At 29.9% G+C, this 20,163-nt stretch overlaps 1 protein-coding gene across 2 annotated transcripts; it reads right to left on the bottom strand.

The window, feature by feature from the left end:
• Positions 1-3,299: 3,299 nt before the first annotated feature.
• Positions 3,300-11,096, bottom strand: LOC110664290 (E3 ubiquitin-protein ligase DA2L). 2 transcript variants are annotated; one of them, XM_058145580.1, is made up of 10 exons: positions 10,818-11,096; positions 10,457-10,513; positions 10,026-10,260; positions 9,806-9,857; positions 9,683-9,728; positions 9,496-9,577; positions 9,241-9,385; positions 9,060-9,147; positions 8,030-8,096; positions 3,300-4,255 (listed from the first exon to the last, which is right to left on the bottom strand). In XM_058145580.1, exons 3-10 carry the CDS (start codon positions 10,215-10,217, stop codon positions 3,644-3,646), a joined length of 1,284 nt encoding a protein of 427 aa, XP_058001563.1. In that variant the 5' UTR covers positions 10,218-10,260; positions 10,457-10,513; positions 10,818-11,096; the 3' UTR covers positions 3,300-3,643. The 2 variants fall into 2 exon arrangements, with proteins under 2 accessions (XP_058001563.1, XP_058001564.1); XM_058145581.1 differs by having other exon boundaries at positions 10,026-10,249.
• Between the last annotated feature and the right edge of the window lie 9,067 nt (positions 11,097-20,163).

Genomic DNA, 20,163 nt, shown 5'->3' with positions numbered 1-20,163 from the left:
TAATGTTGATGGAATTTGAACTTGTTATTGTCCAAGAAATAAAGTTCAAAGAGGAAAGATAACGTATGTGTAATGTGTTCTAATTTCTGACTTGGTACACCCATTTGATAGGTGAAATTTAACTTCTAATTTCCTTTTTCTTTTACTCATCGAGAATCTGATTTGGTATGTCCATGTTCAACAACCATGTCCTAGTTTAAGGAATGAAAAGGAGCAATATTGTCTTCATCCATTTGGGATTTGAAGTAGCGTTGAAACATCCAAGACTTTAACCATGTTCAACCATAGAAAATGCGTTATTTCTTCTTTAATTTTTAAATTGTTATATTATGGTGACTTATTTTGAACATAATTATTTGGATAATTATGTTATATTTATTTATTTTTAATTAATTATGATGTAGAATATGACTTGTGGACATTTGTATTGAATATGATGATATATTTGTATTAAAACTAAAATATTATTATATGAGACTTTATGTTGTGGTCCGATTTTACTCTGATTAAATCTTAAATCATTAACACTCTGCTTTCACTGGTCGGAAAACGATGCCAGAAACCAAGCATAAAGAAGCCTGCGAATTCACTTCCACCTGGACTTGCCGATAATCCAAGTTCCAAACTGACTCCAATCCATGAACTAAAGTTTGAAGTTCAGCTTGCCTAGCACTATACACACCCAATCTAACTCCAAAGCCAACCTGCCAAATACCCAAATGATCTCTGATAAGACCTTCACCGTCACTCAACCCAGGATTCCCCTTAGAAACTCCATTGGTATTTAGTTTAACCTATCCAACATTCGGGCATTTCCACGGAGTAGAGGTAATAATTTTCGACAACTGTTGATATCCAAGGCAAAAATCTGAAGACTTTTTCAGCGTTTGATTGAAGTTAAGGGTTTTTCCATATTTTTTAAATACATTTTAATTTAATTATTTATTAATTTAATAATATTTTATTTATTTTAGGGATTTTATTAAATTATTTTATTTATTTATTAACAACATAAATTAATATAATTTAAGGACTTATATGTCTTATTTAATTTATTAGAATTTAAATGACCATATTTTGCTTTTCTTTTTTTTTCTTCCTCAATCACTCTCGTTGTCAACTCTTTCTTTTTCTCTTTCCACTTCTTTCGTTCTTTCTTTGAGTTTCTTTCAATTTTTAATACTCATCTTTATTCTATTGTAAAGTATGTTTCTTGATTGATTGCTTGAGGAGTTGTTTTTGCAAATTCCTTTATCAATACGACTACGACGTCCCATAGATGGACAGCAACGAAGGAGAATTGGGTTGTCTTGTTTGTGGGAAGGAGATAAAACACTGCAGCATACCTTTCTGAATTGCATTTTATAAATGAATTACCAAAAGAAAAAATAAATTATAACTCATCAATTAATAATTGACATTGCCAACTGAAATTACTTAACGAATTTTATCAATTTAATGATGAAAGAATCTCGTGAACGGCAATTTGACGTTATGAGTATCTTCTATACAACTTGATTTTCTTCATTGAAAAAACAAAATTAAATATCTAAAATATATACGAATAGGCTATTTGATTAACAAAATTAAATCACAGCGATCAATTAATTTTCTTTCTAAAAATATAGAAATAAACTTAAAAATAATGACATTAGAGAGAGTAAATAACAATTTCTTTATTATTATTATTATTATTATTATTATTATTATTATTATTATTATTATTATTATTATTATTATTAACAATGCTAGAAATCACATAAAAAATTTTTTCTTGAAAATTATAAAATATTAATTTCCTTAATCAGAAAACCCTAAAAATAGTTGAACCCACAAGAATTTCTTATATTTTTAATTTCTAACACCTCAACAATTAATCAGTAGCAGCAATTTACAAGACTTGATCTACATTTAGAATTATGATTGTCAGAAAATAAAATTAGAAAAAAAAATAATTTACTATTTTAAAATTTTTATAATAAAAAATATTAAATTAAAATGAAAATTTAAAATTTCTTAATAAACATCTTTAAAACAATAATTATCAATAATAACTCAAACAATAATACTAAAAAAAACCCACGTATGAATGAGACTGAACATCAAGAAGTGGCTTTTCCATTTTAAAAATGCAAGTAATTTCTTTTTTCCACTAACAAGTTCTTGATTTACCGAATTCCCTATGCGCCCAAAGCACCAAACAGCACTTTATTGATAGGGTGTACAGAGTGTAACAATCCCTAAATGATACAACTTAACTGAAACTCCTATTCATTATTTGGGAGCAGGAAGGTAAGGTAAATGGCTATGGGAAGGCAAGAATTGATAATAACTAATATTTAATTTATAAAAAACTTCTCAAAACTCAGGGTTTTGGAGGTTTTTATATAAAAATATTCTCAAAACTGACCCTCAAAAATCTTACCTTCCTCATAAAACCTCCCTCCTAAACAAGTCCTCATGTCTCAATTATATTAAAAAAAAACCTTAACCTACCTTCAAAAACTTACTCCCAATAAGTTCAAGGAAAAAAAAAAGCCAAACAAACTCATGAACAGATTAAAACATTACGTACAACACTATATACTCTTAATCTTTGGCATTTCTACCATTTTAGATACATCTTCCGTAAGTATGAATGCTGTTTAGCCAAACTGTCAAAGCACATATAGGAATTGAATCATGGAAATATAAATCCCAGGGCCTTCAACAAACCAAGACACAGAGAAACCAAAGATTTTCACATAAGGGTTGAAAGCATATGCCATGTGGCATATTTTATAATTTAAGAACAAGAACTGTAACTAACAGGGTGCCACTGCAAAGGCCTATTTGATTCATATGACAAAAAATAAATGAAAAGAAAGGTGGTGCTATACCTACCAAAGGCAAAAAAAAAATATACAATAATAATGAATCTCTTTGCCGAGACAGCTATCCAATGAATATTAATGCCAAAACATGATTGAATTTGAGCAAATATAATCAAAACAAAGTTGCACAATGCAAGTCGAGCGTAAGAGTCTGTTAAGATGAACAAGTCATAAATACATTGAAGTTCAGCTTGTTTACAGCCCCTCAAAGCACAACACTCCACCAGGAGGCAATACCATGCAATTGGTAAGGGGTGAAAAAGTTTGTTTTACAACCTTAATAAGCTGGATAGGCTATTCATTGGTTATCAAAGATTCAACGAAACAATTATAAGAAAAATAGATAAGACCTTCAATACTCTACAAGTTAATGTAATGATTCAGCTCATACCAATTCATCCTCCTACAATGGATTAAGGCCAGATATTACTATAGAAAGCATCATAAAATGATTTTGCTAACTTAAAGAGTTCTGAACATTCTAAAAAAATTATATAAAACTATGAAAAGAAAGAATCTGTCTCAATATGAATGTCATAAGCAAACAACCTTTCATCCACTGAGACAATCCATTTTCCTTCAACAAGTATATAGAGAGATAGAGAGTGCAAAGGAGAGAGTAATCACTACCTCGATCTCTTAGCCACTTGCATGTAGCACATTGTGCGCTCATCCTAGCTCAATACTCAGCTAGCTGAAAAGCCATAAGTGGCATCATTTGTTTGGAATTGGTAACCTGCTCTTGAAAACAGTTGCCACGCACTTCGAAACTATTGCCACGCACTTCCTGGTCCACCTGTCATAGCTTGAGCCTCAGCAAGAGAAACAGCCATGGCCAGCATCATCTGCTCCTCAAAACTCTCAGGAACAATGGGTCCAGAGTTACTCTGAAATTGCTCCCCAATTTCGTCCGCCGGCAGTGGTGGCGGTGGCGGCGGAGGTAATAAAACAGAAATTCCACCAGCATCTTCTGCTGTATCAGAGCTTCCGCAACTAGTCCCACCTTCAGCAGTATCTGATCCTTCATCTGCAGCCCATTCTCCATCATTTCTTGCAGTGGCCATTCGGCAATCTGCTGACATATTGCAGGAGCTCTGTGCAGGGGGGTAATTCTCTGCATCCTGATCTGGCCTGTTGTAAAAGCTACTACTGCCTGGAAGCATGTTGCATGCTGAAATGTTTCCATTATTATGAGCAAAAGATTCCCCACCCATCTGCTGACGCTCGGCAAGGGCAGCTATTGCACTAGCAAGACCCCCGGAAGGGGAGGATGATGAGCCAGTCACCGTTGCCATTGCTTGCGATGCATAATGACCTTCTACAGCGTAGTTTTCAGATGAAGTAGCATCGATATAAACTGGATTTTTCTGTCTGCCATTCTCCTGAATTACCATTTTTGTCCAATTCAAAAATAACTTAATCAGCTGTCTACAACCAAGACGATAAGAACAGAAGTCAAATCTTGAAAGACATCTATTTTACATAAAAAATTATTTGGGATTGTGGAATAGCTACTACACTAAATAATTATTCCTTATTTAAAATCTGAATCAAACCTACAATATTTAATCCACATGGAACAGTTAACCCCATTTCCATCTTGTTCCATGCCAATTCGTGGACCAAACAAAGCCTGGAAGATAAATAGTATTCTATTGATTTAGTTTCAAGTTTAGTTCTTCCTAAAAAGGCAAGCACATAGAATCAGTCCTAAGGTGCATGGAGAATAAAAAGATAGGTTAATGAACTTCTTTCCAGTGAGTACGGCGATAAGTCCTTGTGTTGTCCTAGCATTATTGATGCAAAAAATGATGGTTTTTGGTGCATGTGTTTTAATAGTAAAGCAATCAAAAAGATCACCATAAATTACAGGTCTCTCATTCCTCAACTTGACGACCTTCTTGATCAACTTCATGGTGCAATAGTAATCTCTAAAATTGACATTTGTTGTGGATATCACTAGATATAAGTGAGACTTGGAGATGAGTGGAAGAGTATCTTCAGAACCAGAAATGAGCTTTATGAGCAACTAGTTATGCTATTCAAACTCTCCAATGCTCTTATTCTTTTAAGCAATACATGTCACACGTCTTTAAACGATTATGGATAATATTGTTGTTTACTTTGATGATATTTTGATTTACAGCAGAATGGTTGACTAGAATATGGAGCATTTGAGAATAGTGTTCCAAACATAAAGGAGAAGAAGCTGCATGTCATGCTAACCTAAAGACTTGTATTCTGGTATGTTCTTTCTAATATGAAAATCAGAGTGCATCCAATTCAATATAATTGAGAATTCTAGCAGCCCATCGCTCCTGTCATTGATTGTTCAATAGAAGGATTGTTCACTTGGATAGAATCAACATAATAACTCTGAACATACCAAGGAACAGATGACTAAAGCTCCAGTTCTGCCTCCCCAATTTTAACATAATGTTTTGAGGTTGATTAGTGCTTTTAGTGTTGAGTTGATGTTGTTCTTAGTCAACAAGGGACGTCCATTGTCTTATTCAATAAAAAGTTCAAGCATTAGATTATTGGAGTCATTATTAGCTTCGCAAGGTGATGTGTTGCATTTTTATATTAAATTTGGTGTAATTTTCTTTGGGTTTTTATAGTGCTTTTATTGATATTTAGTGCTAAATTGAGTCTTAATTGTGTTTCTGGTGTTTTCACTCTGATTTTTTGTGTTTGATGGTTTTAGGTGCCACAGACATTCAATTTTGGAATTGAAGTTATAATTGGAGCATTTTGGCACAATGGGGAGCAATTTAGACAGTGGAGTGCATGGCTAGGCAGTGGAAAATGGCCAAGTTCATGCCTAGGCCATTTGGAACTGAAATAGCTGAGAAAAATTTAAGCTTTCAAGTTAGGCAGTGAAGTGCACGGCCTGACTGTACAGATGGTGATTTGCACGATCCCTTGCCTATTTGGATAGGATTTAGAAACAAACTTAAACTCTCACCATTCTAGACGCCTCCTCTAATATAAATACATCTTTTTACACCTGGGAAGCGACTTTGGCAACCTTAGACACTCCAAGAAACACAATTTCGGCTAGATTTACTCAAGACTCAAGGGTTTGGCTACTTTGGGAGAAGGATTCAAGATTCAAGAGATTGGGCTTGGTTTCGTCAATCAAAGTTTTTCTTTTCTTCCCTTATCTTGATTTAGATCTTTTATTCTAGTATTTTACAATAAGTTTGGGTCTTGAATCAAGAATAATGAGTTTGGATTTTGAGATTATGAGTAACTAAACATTTTCCTAGGTACTTGATGCAGCTTGAACCTATTTCAATCCAGGTTTTTGTATTAATTCATTAATTCAATTTCCTATTATTTATTCCTAGTGCTTTTGGGTGCTATAGTTGGTACTTGGAAGATTTGATTTATATTGCTACTGGAAGGGAAGGTATAAATCTGTTGAAAATAATAGGAATCATTAACATCTTGAGCGGAAGCAATACAAGTTAACCTATGGGATTTTGTGTGATAAACTTATCTTAATGAAGTAATTTATGTCAGTTTTACCATTGAAAGCTAGATTACAGGTATAAATTGATATGTTAAATAAGTTGGGAGAGATTATTGGATACTAGGCTTTATTGATCCTTGATTTAAAAATTAAATTTGGATTATTAAACAAAATAATTAGAATTGATTAATAGTGAAAGTGAAATCAGGTTACCTAGAGCTTTATTCCATTGATAATAGCATATATTGTGATTTCTTTTAATTTAATTTAATTTAGTTAATTTCAATGCTCATCACTTTTCAGTACTCTAAAAATTAGTGGAATTGGCGTGTTTTTTTAGTAATTAATCTCAGTCCTTGAAGGAACAATACTTCTTATCACATTGTTACTTGTTGCGATTTCATGCACTTGCAAATTAGCCTATCACCAAGAGTTTGTTGTCTTTTCTAATTATGAAGTATTGAAATATTTGAATGACCAAGCCAACATACTTAAACTGTTGTCAACTTGTCATACAAAATGGATTGAATCTTTTCAGCCATTCCTTTTATATTATGAAGCATTGAAATATCTGAAATCCTAACATTAAACTTGAACATTCTCTTTTCTAACGGCTAAGTTTGTAGAATGAAACAAAAGTTGCTTTTGAATTGTTCTTTAGTAATTAATACTAAGCAATTTTTCTCCTATCTCAAGAAACCAGGATTTACTCGGACCTCCACAGATGAAATTTGAGAACTTAATACGATGAACTCTACCACTATATCAAGAGACCAAGTTCTTAGACCTTTGTAAATGCCAAGAATTGCAATTGTACATTCTTGAGTAATATGGAGGCCATTATTGAAATAATATAGTATGCTCAAAATAGTATGGCCTTGTGTTGTCCACAAATTACATGAAATTCTCAAAGGAAACTTGACTGAAGCCAAAGTAGAAAAAGTGAGGGATTGAAGAAAGAGGAAAAGAAAGTAAGAAATAACCGAGAAGGGAGAGAAGAAAGACGAGAAAAGAAGGGAAAGCATCAGGAAACAAACAAAAAGAAAGACAGAAAAGATGAAAAGGAAGGAAATGTGAATGTTAATTTTTCAATAAAGGCATAAAGCCAAGATTGTCTCCCTTAAATACCATAAGGCTATATGCCTATACAAAGGAAAACCATAACTTAAGAGTCCATGTTTCCATTATATTATAATAAATAAAGTTCCCATATAAACAAGACCCACCAAAATGAAAGACAAGCTTTTAGTTAAGCCTTCATATTCAGCATCTAAGCTGATAGTAATCTCTAATATATTACAAAATTACATAGGGGCAAGCCAAAATAAAGAGTATTGCAAATCAAGTAATGTACCTGAACCTAGAAATATAAATTAAGAATATAAGTGATCTCAGCATTTGGATAATCATGGGATGTCAAAGTGTCAACCAGATTCTAGCATGCCACAATAGGAATAATATTAACATCTTTCTTTACGGATGGTCATTTACATTCCTATCTATCAAGTTTTTCATTCAACAACTATAATACAAGGAATTCAAGGATAAGATGACACTATCTAGCCAACTTTTGCAAACCAGGGACTTTTAAATTGAAACTGTATTTTTGAGATCCAAAGCCTCAAATTTTGTAGCCAGTCTCACATGTACATAGGTGCTATCAATCAAGAATATTTACCTGAATTGAAAGCCAAATAGCCTCCATAACCATAATGTCTTCAAGATCTAGATCAAATTCATCATCCCTACAAATTTCATTTAGATTTGATATATTATAATTAAAACAACAGAATAAAAATCATACCAATTCACAATATTTAATTATGCTAACAACCTACAAAATTCAAAGCCTTGTTATGTGAGTATGTTACTTAAGGGCCTGAAAAACAGGTCCATCAATCATTGATAAAAAATTCATATGATTGGACACCAAATAAACCAGGGAATGTGCGTGCATTTGTGCATTACATATTTTAGAAACAGAACATTTTTAATGTATTTGTAACCAATATGCTTTTAATAATTCATTTATCAACATCTTCTGTCAATAAAAGGCCATTGCCAAATTGTGGTCCCACCAAAATGGGGTCCTGCAAAGAAACTTTGGAGACAGTACATTACCAAATTAGCAGGAAGTTACTTTAAGAAACAAATCTGCACCCTTGTGGTTGCAATTATAAAACATTTCCCATGGCATTAAAAAAAATGACTTTATCTATCAAAAGGATATACCAATATATAAAATAAAAAGGTAAACAAGTGGAAATAACCAAATTAAAGCCAAAATAAAATTCACTGCAATACTTTTGGTCAGCACGATCAAATGTTCGCAGTTAAGATCATTCAATCCAACAAACATACCACTAAATACCTATCCAATAGTGGCACAGTTTCTTTTTAATTATAAAATCACAAATTACATAAACGTTCCCATAATTATGTATTTGTGAGGTTAATTTGCCAAAGTTGCTTGCTTCTTCTTCTATGATAAAAATACAATAGCAAAAGGCATCATAAGGAATTACAGTCTTCAATGAAGATTACGAATACCAAAACCTTCTATTTTCCTATTTATTTTTTTTCATAAAAAGAACTACACTATTTGCTAAATTTAAGACCAAATAGAAAACACAAAAATATATCACAACCTTACCCTGTTCCCTTAAGTATGAATTAAAGGAAAAACAGAAAAATAAAATATGGCATACCTGTTCAGTCTATTATGTGGAGCATGTCTGATCGAGTGTTGAGAAGGAACAACTTCCTCACTTTCCACAGAAGACCTAAGAGATTGAGCTTCACAAGAGTAGAAGAAGAAAAGTTATGCCCACGGCATTTATAAAAAATTGAACATAAAAATGAAAAACCAGAATTTCAAAGAGGGTATACCAGCAGCAGAATCATATTCAACCTGCCCTGGAGCAACACTGGTACTTGAAGAACTTAAGTCTAGTCTTTTCTGCATTCTCTCTTCTTCATCCTGAAGTTCCTGCTGCCGCATCCTAATTTTTGCTTCTATAACACGTTGTTCTTCCTGCAGAATTTCAAGATATGTATATAACATGCAACCCCAACCACTGAAAACATCAAGAAGGGGTTCCCAGTATAGGAAATTACAGGTCATAAAGGCTAATTAAATCTTACAATTTGCTCCATGCCCTTTTCCTCTTTTGATTTCACACCTCGATACTCCACAGCATAATTTGAGGTTTTGCAAAAAGGACATCTGATATTGTTAAAGCATGACAAGAATACAAAACATGGATCCCAAAAGGAGTCAAATTGGGAAAAAAAATGCAACTGAGCATCAAAATCTTGCACGTAAGGATACTGAGTAGGACGAGTTGAATTAGGAATTTTCATCTGCAGAAAACACTCTGGTGCCAAGAAAAATCAATTGCATACAAAACATTAACAACAAAATATGTGTTTGCAAAATTCATTGACCAATTACCTGTACAAATGCCCTTCATGCAACATCGTGATCGGTTGAGACTTGGGTAATACTGAGACAAAAATAAATAGCAAGGATTTGTCACATACACCTCAAATATTCAAATTTCAATTCTGTTAAAATGAATCTCAGGCAGCCGATTCCTTTTCCACAATTAACAAGAAACCATTGAGAAATAGAATAGAAACTAATGCAGAAAGAAATTGATAGAGAAACGAACCAAGAAGCAAATGGGGCATTCTTCGTGATCATTGCAAAAATCATCATCCCCAGGATAACATGGTGCGAGCTTGGATTCAAGAATGAGCTTTCTTAACTTCTTATGGTCCACATCTTTGTGAACATAGAGGCCTTGTGGCTTTGTATACCTCTCATCAACCACTTGTCTCCTCCTTCCCAGCTTATTACCCATCCAATTCTAATGGACAACTTCTTTTTGTTGCTCTTTTATTATTCTTCAATCGAGTTAAAAAAAAAAATCAAACATAACAAAAACAAGGGGGTTTGTGGGGACAGGGAGACAAAACTACTTCAATTGCTTAACACATTTTGAATTGAATCAGCAACAGCAGATACAACAATGAATTATTTGATATACTAAAATCCTAACATTATGGTCTCATAAGACAATCAACAACAACAACAACAGACCAGACTATGTGTTCCATTCTACTCAATTCAGCATCGGCAACAACTGGCCACAAACTCCTGCAAAAGAAACAAAATGAAAATGAAATTAAAATTTCCAATCAAAATCATAAAAGAAAAACCCTAACTATTCCAAATATCCAACAACATTGACCACTAAAACACATAATTCGTAGCTCAATCGGTTACAATTGGCCAGAAGGAAACATATCCAAATCCCTAGAACCATAAAAAAAAAGGTAAAAATTGACAGTCGAAAATTGAAGACAGCAGCAGAACAACACTTCCCACAGCAGAAACAGCCACCACACTAAACACTACGCTTCATAAACGCAAACACTAAGAAATGAAGAAGAAGAAGAACCTTGAAATTGTAAAACACGAGAAGAACCACACAGAGAGAGAGAGAGAGAGAGAGAGAGAGAGAGAGAGAGAGAGAGAGAGAGTCTCTCTGAGAAGAAGAATGGAGATCAAGAGATTTGCAAGCAAGAAAAGGAACAAAATCAGAACTTTCTTTTTTTCTCTCTCTCTATTAGTAGTCGTTTTAATAATAATAATAATAATAATAAGATATAACGATTTGTCCGTTTGGTGTTTGTTTGTTTCTTTCCTTCCTTGGGCGGTGGAAGCTTTTTAATGGGCGACGGAAAATAGAGGGAAGAGATTAATTTATTATTTCAATGTATTGTACTTGTAAGCTTGGAGAAGTAAGGCACGTTAACGGTTAGAGTAGTGGAGGAGAAAAGAATCATCAAACATCATTCTATTCTTTAAAAGTGGGGCCTTCGTATTTTTCCTTTTTTTTTTTTTTTAATTTATACATACGCGCTACTGATTGCCGTGCGCTTCACTTTTTCGACATGTTTGGCTTTTTTTTTTTTTTTCTTCTTTCCATAGATGGATAATATTTAATTTACAAAAGGCAGCAAGAGAGGTCCAAGCTAAAAAAAAAAAAAAAAAACTAAACCCTAGAGCCGGATCCAACCGGCAGAGAAGCAACTCGAACGCCATTGTACAAGCACTGCCGCACCAAGCATCTAGAAGCTGTGGACCAAAACACTGAACCATGGAAGCTTCGACAGAGGAGGCCACTCATCAAAGACACAAAAAATCTCAAAAAGCCCATGAGAAGCCAAAAGCACCTCTGCAACCTTCGTTGTCCACCATATCCACTCAGGTGAAGTAACAGGAGAAAAGCAATAAAACTCAGAAGCTTTTCGAGAGTTAGGCAGAGCTCACTAGCAAATTATGGCCATGGAGGGATTAGACGCTACACATAAGCGTCGGTAGACGTCCCCAGAGGTGAATCCACTAGCCCATGAAAAAGAATACTCATAAAGCAAAGACTGCCCCCTCAACAATATAAGCATGCATGCCACCGAAAATTGAGACCAAAAACACAATCAGATACTGTAGCAGTAGATCAATAAAACCTATTTACACTAACCCAATCGTGGTAAGGATGAATCCACTCAGGTAAGTCGAGGATAGGGCTTACCTCTAAGCAGGCAGAGAGTTTCGGCTAGAATCGAAGAGCAAAGAAAATGAAAATCTCAACAATCAACTTTTTAATAAATATTATAAATTACAAATGAGTAGAGCGCAACAATTATTTAGCCTTTAAATTCAAATTTCGTTAATAAATTAGTTATTGTTATAATTTACGTTTCAATTTACAATAATTTAGCATTAAAATTTTATTTTATTAATAAAATAATTTCTATATTAAATTTTATATTTTTAATTTATATTTAAATAATTATAAATATAAAATTATTTTATATTTTATAAAATATATAATTATTTAAATATGAAATGAATAATTAAATAAAAAATTTAGATGTAAAAATTATTTTATTAATAAAATATAATTTTAAGAATTAAATTATTTTAAATTAAAAATTAAAAAATAGAGTTAACGATTAATTTATATGGTAAAGACTAATTTATTTGTAGAATTTAAATTTAAAGATCAAATTATTACTTAAAAAATATGGCAGAGGCTAACATGTAAATTTTGCTAAACTTTAAAGATTTAATTATTTAGCCTCCTTCACTTGCATGCTTCTTTTATATATATGGATCTCAATTTTATTAACTTTATTTAAAATAAATTTAAGCTAATTAATTTATTATTTTAGTACACAATTAATTAAAATTCTCAAAGAAGCTTTTGATGAAACTTACAAATGATAATTAGGCTTTATTATTTCCTGAAAATAATTTTTAAAAATAATTATTTTTATTATTTATGTATTGTAATAAAAGTGAGCGAAATAAATCATTTTTTAGCATTTTAAAATACATTAAAAAATTATTACTTTTTAAAAAAAGTTGGGTTTTTTTAAAAAGTTTTTTAATGTTTTCTATTTTATATTTTATAAGAATATTTTTATTTTATATAGAATAAAAAAATATATAAAAAATCATACACTTGCTAACAATAAAAAATAACTTTATTTTTATATTTTTCAGAATTAAAAAATAAATTATTATAAAGTATATTTATAGCAGTGGACATAACCTTGTGATAGCCACATATATACATTTAAAATTTCTAATGTATATTATTTATTAATTTTAAAAATATGTTAATTTTTTATTTCTATAAATAAATAATTTTTTAAATAATTATTCAATTTTAACTATAGATTTATAATTTTAATTATAAAAAATTATTATTTTTTATTTTAAAAATAATTAAGACAACAAAAGATTTACTGCAAAGAAAAATAGTAGAAAATACTTAAAAAAATTTTAAAATTTTCTCTAATTTTTAATTTTTTTATTTAAAAAATTGATACATGTAAATACATGTCTTTGTTTTGTTTTAGAAAATTTTTCAATAAAACTACTTCTGTTTTTTTCATAAGTGAATAGACTAATAATTTTTTATTAAAAAATATTTTTTCATTAATTATTATTTTTTAAAAATTTTCAAATATGATAAAACATAAAAGCAGTAAAAAGTATTTTTGAGAGTACATTCTTCATAAAATGAACACAAAATATAAATATCAATAGTCATATCATAATAGGCATACAGAAGTTTAAAAAAAAAAATTCAGTTAGTAAACTCAATATGTAAAAGGATTACCATAATAAATATGTATATTTTCTAAGGAGCCTTTTGATTGGTAGGAAAAAATTAAGAATGGAAATCCAAATGAGCAAATTTCATATTTGATATTTGGTTGTACTTAAAAAAAATCAACAAGAGGAATAGAATTATAATGGTTTGATATGGAAAAAAATATATATTTATAATAAGAGAATTTAATTAAATTCTCACATAATTATATTTAATTTTTATTAATTTTAAAATAAATTCTTTAATTTTAAAGCATAATAATTAATAAAAAATAATAATAAATACACTTTAGTATCATATAGTTTGCGCATTTTATTAATATGACCTGAGGTTTTTTTGTGTATTCAAGAGTCAGTGTTATTATACTATTCACACATAAGTATAATATTAGTAAACAATGTCAACGTTAATATGTGTTGACGTGATAAGTCAGCCCATACTCTTTAACTGGTGTGACAAGTGAACTCCATTTATTGGCTATATAACAATGTCATCTATCCTAAATCAGCTGGCAAACTGATAGCTAAAATAGGCAATACCCACTTGTTACACCAGCTTAAAAACATAAAGAGACTTGTCATATTAACATAAATTAATACCGTTTAGTAATTTTTTTCCTTAAATATTAACGGCATAATAATACAAAGTCTTAAGTGCAAAAACAAAAACAAAAAAAAAATTAAATCTTTATAAATAAAACACACAAAATACAGAATATTAAAATGAACTAATAAAAAAAATTATTTAAATTATATCCTTATAAAATTTTAATTTTCAAATAAGGGAACATATTTAAATAGTATAGTAACTATAATATAATCATTATATACCGAATGTCCCCAATAAATCAATATTTATTTTATCACGCTGAGTTCCTGAACGATTATTTCTAGTCATTTTGAGTTATTTTGTAATAAGAAAAAATTACTGTTTAGTTATTGTATTATAGTAAAATTAATGCTTTAATTTCATATTTCAAAAACATATTAATTAGTCCTTAAATTTTAATTCCGTTACATGCTTTCATCTTTCTATTGATTTTTTTTTATTAATGATAAGTACTTTTATCCGTAAATTTCTATCATCATAAATATTTTTGTCCCAAAGTTTTTACCATTATTAACACTTTTATCCCTATTGACCTTTTGGTCCCTTGATTAATTTATTAAATTAATAAAAAAATTAATAAAGAGATTAAATAATTAATAGAATTAAATGTGAGAGATTAAATAATTAATTTTAATATAATTAAAGGATTAAATTGTAATTCACCCTTCTAACAAACAAAATGAAATTTGATAAATTTTAGAAAGCATATCACAAACAATAACTTAAATGGGGAGCTTAGCTTAACCTTTACTCAACAATATCAGTATCATCACATACTCATAAATATAGTCAACATGTTTAATATGGGAGCTTAGCTTCACTACACAATCCATCAACAATAATACATAAACCAATATTCATATCGTGAGCTGAATTCAACCTTAAAACCATATATATTCCATATATATATATATATATATATATATATATATATATATATAATACACATGTTTTTTAAAATCAACTTGGTTTGAAAATTAGTGAAGATATAGAGTTAAGGGTTTAAGAATCAATCATGGTTAAATTGGCAGATTGTTCGTCTTAAATACCTTTTAATAAATATTAAATTTTTTTATACATTGATATTAGTATAATAATATTTTAATATTCTTTTTAACTAATCACTAAATATAATATTCTTTTTAACTAATCGCTAAATATACTTTATAAACATATAATATTTTTATGAGAGGATGAATTATATAAGGATAAAATGAGAATATGAAAATTCTAAATTATTTCAAACCATCGAAATTATCATTTTTAGGGATAATCTTTTTAAATATGTGGAGTAATCATGTTATAAAATATGAAATTATTACAAACCATAATTTAAACATACTGTTATTAACAACCTATGAATGAATTGATATTGTCTGATTAATTGCATAATATATGTAAAGGAAGATTTTTCTGCCTCGCGATTTTGATTGAGGAGACGGCCACATTGACAGCAAAGGAAAATAAATACAGTAGCTAGAACAATCGCCCACAACCCTAGAATGTTCGGCAAAGAGATTCCAGCAAGTGACAGCGAAGAGACTAGCTAATCTCTAGGCGGCCGGAAGATTGCGCTGAAATGAAACCACGGATCGATGGCATTCTTGACTAAGATACAGTAATGGAGAGTAATCCATCTCATCAGCAACCATACAGCTCTCACAAATCTAATGCGATGGGGGCCATAACTTGTCCTTCTGCATTCCAATTATCTTCTGCAAAAGCTGACTTGATCGTAAAGTGGTCTGCCATTACTTGTATTGCAATACAATCATCGCCCACTTGATAGGGACTGCAAACTCCAATCATAACAATCTGTGGATGCACCATTAGCCCAAAAGTCAACGAGTAAAGTTATTACGATTTTTTAATCTTATTATCATTATTTGATAAAAGATTTTAATGCTGAAGATGTATTAAATTCAGTCAATTAGTGAATACATGACAAAGTTTCGGACAAAATTCAATATTTTCATTATTATTATTTCGATTTTTTCTGATATATTTTTGTTTAGAGTGTTAGCTAGCAAAACTTAATCCTAAATTAGGTGAAATCCTTATTACTATAAATTAATCAACAATTTATACACTAAAAAGAAAGCAATATAACTTGTTTATTTATAAATTTTTATAATTAACTTCAATTAGACTCAAACTTAAAATATTATAGCCCACCTTTAAAGTAGTGATGCCAAAGAGTTGAATATTTTAAGTATTTGATTGGATTGAACTATATTAGAATGAGTTTAGCTAGCATGCAATTGAATTTAGAAGGGATTTAAGTTTAAGAGATAATACTTGTATCAAGTTTGGTTTGGATTCAGGTTTTATATATTGAACATCTATTTTTTGAATATGTTTATAAGTTATCATTATTTAAATTTCTTTTAGAATTATTAAAATTTAAAATTTAACTTATTAATAAAATATATTTATGTAAATTATTAATTGAAATATATAAAAATAAATGAGTTCGAGTATTATTTGAGTAATACTAATTGATTTAAGACGTGTTCGGATAGTTTAGGCTAAATTGTAATCAAATTTGAAATATATATTGGTATTAAAAATATTGATTGGGTTTGAATTTAAGTAAGATGATTTTTGCAAATAGCCTACTTATTGTCATCCTTTTTTTAAAATGCAGGAAGTAAAAAGATATTGAATTTAAAATTTTCCGTCTACTTATTTTAAGATTATTTCTTAATTGTTTATATATATTTTTTTAATTTAATTAATATTATAATTATAATTATAATTATAATTATTCGAAATATATAGAAGTGTAAATTAGTTGGATATATACATATAAAAATCTATTAAAATTTTTTTACATATTCTCTTTCATACTTTATAGATTTATAATTGTCTTCATAAAATATTTCTAATTGTATATTTTGACTATTTATTTTATGTAAATTACTACTTAAAATATGAGGTTAATTATGAAAATAATGTAAAAAAAGAAAAAACTATTTAGTGTGAATCTAAAACAATTTGTCAATATAATGTTTAAAAAAGAAAACGCCAACTGGATTAGTGTTTTCTTTGTGGATAAGATTCCGGGTGAATTTGCCATTAAAAGCCCAATCTAAGAAGTATCCTCTTTATTCAATATTAAAAAAAAAAAAAAAAGGTTTAAAATGGTCAAAAAAACGTCAATAAAAGTAGCGTTTTCAGTAATATCTTTAGAAGAAAATGGACATTAATAGTATAATTTTTTAAAATGATTATTTATTAAATTTAAAAGAAACTTTATAAGATAATAATAAGAACTTTCTTTTGGATATCTTTATTTTCACTTTCAATATTCATGCAAAAGAAATCACATATATATATATATATATAAAAATTTGCTAGATTTGTGATTTAAAGTACCACTGAGATTTTGAAGAAATTATTTCGTGTGGAAAAATATTTCTCAATAGGATAAATAATTATTTCTTATATTATATAAAAATCTTATTATATTGTTATTTCTAATTGAATTCTTAATTAGATTAAAATTGAGGAGTTATTAATATAAATAAGAGTATTGTGGAAATATTATTTGATTTTTGCTTATTACAGAGACTTAGGCTTAAAGTGGACAATGATATAGTTTAAGAAGAGTGGACCATTGTCCATTGTAATTGAATTCATCCTTTATGCTGGAGGAGTATAATATAGTTAAGATAGTAATTATATTGAGTTATGTATAGAAGAAATTGAGAGACTAACTAACATATTCACTATGAACAATTTAATCTATTGGTGTAATTAAGTTGATGGGTAATATAATTTTAAACTTATAATTAATTATTATTTTAATGTTAGTGAAAGATGATATATTGTAATTATATTAAGAGGGTGAATAACGTAAATATATATTAGTAATGTGTGTGTTCATTTTATTTATTTATTTATAATTTTACGCTTTCATGATACACAACAAAATATTTTATTCGCATGTCAACGTGTCTCTCATTAAGGAGAGTATTAAAATTTGAATTCTGCAAAGATTCTGACCTTGCGCCAATGTACCTCCATAGTGGAGGAAAACTTTTAGAGGGGAATTTGACTGGTTCATTTGGTACAATTTGATTGAATTAGATTACATCATCACTTATCTTTAAGGATAAAGGTGAAACTAATTAATAATTATATTTTAATATTTTTTAATAATTTGATTAATCAATAAAATAAATTAATTAAATAATTTAATTGGTCAACTAAAATTTCTTAAACTAATAATATATTTTGTAGAAATATAAATTTTTTAAGCTAATAAAATTTTTAGTTTAATAAATTTTAGTTGGTCAATTAAATTATTTGATTAATTATATATATCCTCTCCTTTGCCTAAAACTCTTCTTCTGGTTGAGTTCATCTTCATCTCCTTTATTACCTTTTCCTTTTATCTTCCATTCATTACTTAAACTACTTCATCAAACATGTCTAACTATGAACAAAATACCTCAGATCATCTCATCACTAAAGCACTTACATTGAGCTGCCAAGACAAATAATTACAACTCACATCCTTTCCAACTACTCATTCCACACAGCATAATCGAATGTTGATTGGTAAATGTATTTCCCAAAAAACATTCAGTATTGCAACCATCATTGCTGCTTTATCCAAATCCTGGGGTCCTAAAAAAATTTTTCAAATTTCACCCAAAAGAACAATACCTACCTCATTACCTTTGACAATGAAGCTGACACCCAATATGTTCTCCAAAGTGTCCCCTGGTGTATACACAACCAATTGCTAGTATTACAACATTGGCCACCTGACATACCTCTGTGATGATCTCAATTTCAATTCCTCACCCTTTTGGATACAAGCTCATGGGCTACCACCTATCCAAATGAACTTGGAGAATGCAAACCTAATCGGTAGTCTAGTAATAACTTTTCAAGATGTTGATTTGGCGATGGATGGTTTTGCAAGGTTCTACACATTCCTTCAAATCCAAGTTCTAGTTCCACTGGACAAACCAATCGTTCTAAGGTTTTAAAGTACCAAGACTAATGGCTCCTCCCATTGGGTTAACCTCAGGTATGAGAAATTACCTTACCTTTGCTACAAATGTGGAATTATTGATCACATAAATAGGGATTGTCTTACAGAAATTGAGGGAATGAACTTTACCATCGGTAAGCTATTTTGGGGAATCGACAAGGTAGTTTGAGATTTTAGAAGGGATAAGGAGAGAAGAGGTTGCAATGGTTATTCTTTGGAATATTTGCTAAGGAAGCATATTATTTGAAAAGTGTTGGTTTTGGAAGTAGAGATGGTTTCCTTTATTGGTTGGGTTTGGAGGGTGGCTCTGATGTTGGGTGTTTTAACAGGATTAGTTTTAAGCTAGGGTCCAAAGATAGATTTGGTAGTTGTCCTTCAAGTCAAAAACCACTCACCCAATACACCAATACCACCGTTTCTCAACCAACACAAGGAGTTTCTACCTTTTCAAGCTTAGAAACTAGGGAAGGAAAAAAGGCTGCAGAGCCTTACCTTTTTAGTGAAACCTTAGAAAGTCAATAAACCTCGAGCCACGAGTCTAGCAACTCATCCAAGCTTTTTGATCTGCAACAACTCCCTCAGCTTTTTGCTAACTATCTTTCCTTAACTGGAAGGGAAGAGTGGATACAGAATGATTTTTCTAGATTTTCCATACATGGGAGATTATTTCTTATCAGTGCTTGTAACATCCTCAATTTATCCAAAAAGGTATTTATATAAATTACAAAATTAATTATGTGTGAAATTGCCTCCATTCATACCTAAAAATTCGGCCACCAAGGGTTAGAGGACTAAATTAAATTAATTAAAAAGTTAAGGGGCAAGTAAGAGATTGGAGGACTAACTTGAAGCAATTACTAAGTAGAGGGGAAAATTTAAAAATGATGAAAAAAAAAAAGAATAACCAATAGGAAATTAAAAACTCATTATGGACCAATGGGTAAAGGGTGAAGGACTAATGGGTAAAACTAACGAAAATCCCTTTATCTTCCCCCTCCATTG

The sequence above is a fragment of the Hevea brasiliensis genome, chromosome 4 (genome assembly GCF_030052815.1).
Source record: "Hevea brasiliensis isolate MT/VB/25A 57/8 chromosome 4, ASM3005281v1, whole genome shotgun sequence".
NCBI classification, from domain to species: Eukaryota; Viridiplantae; Streptophyta; class Magnoliopsida; order Malpighiales; family Euphorbiaceae; genus Hevea; species Hevea brasiliensis.
This window is presented reverse-complemented; position numbering and strand designations above follow the sequence as displayed.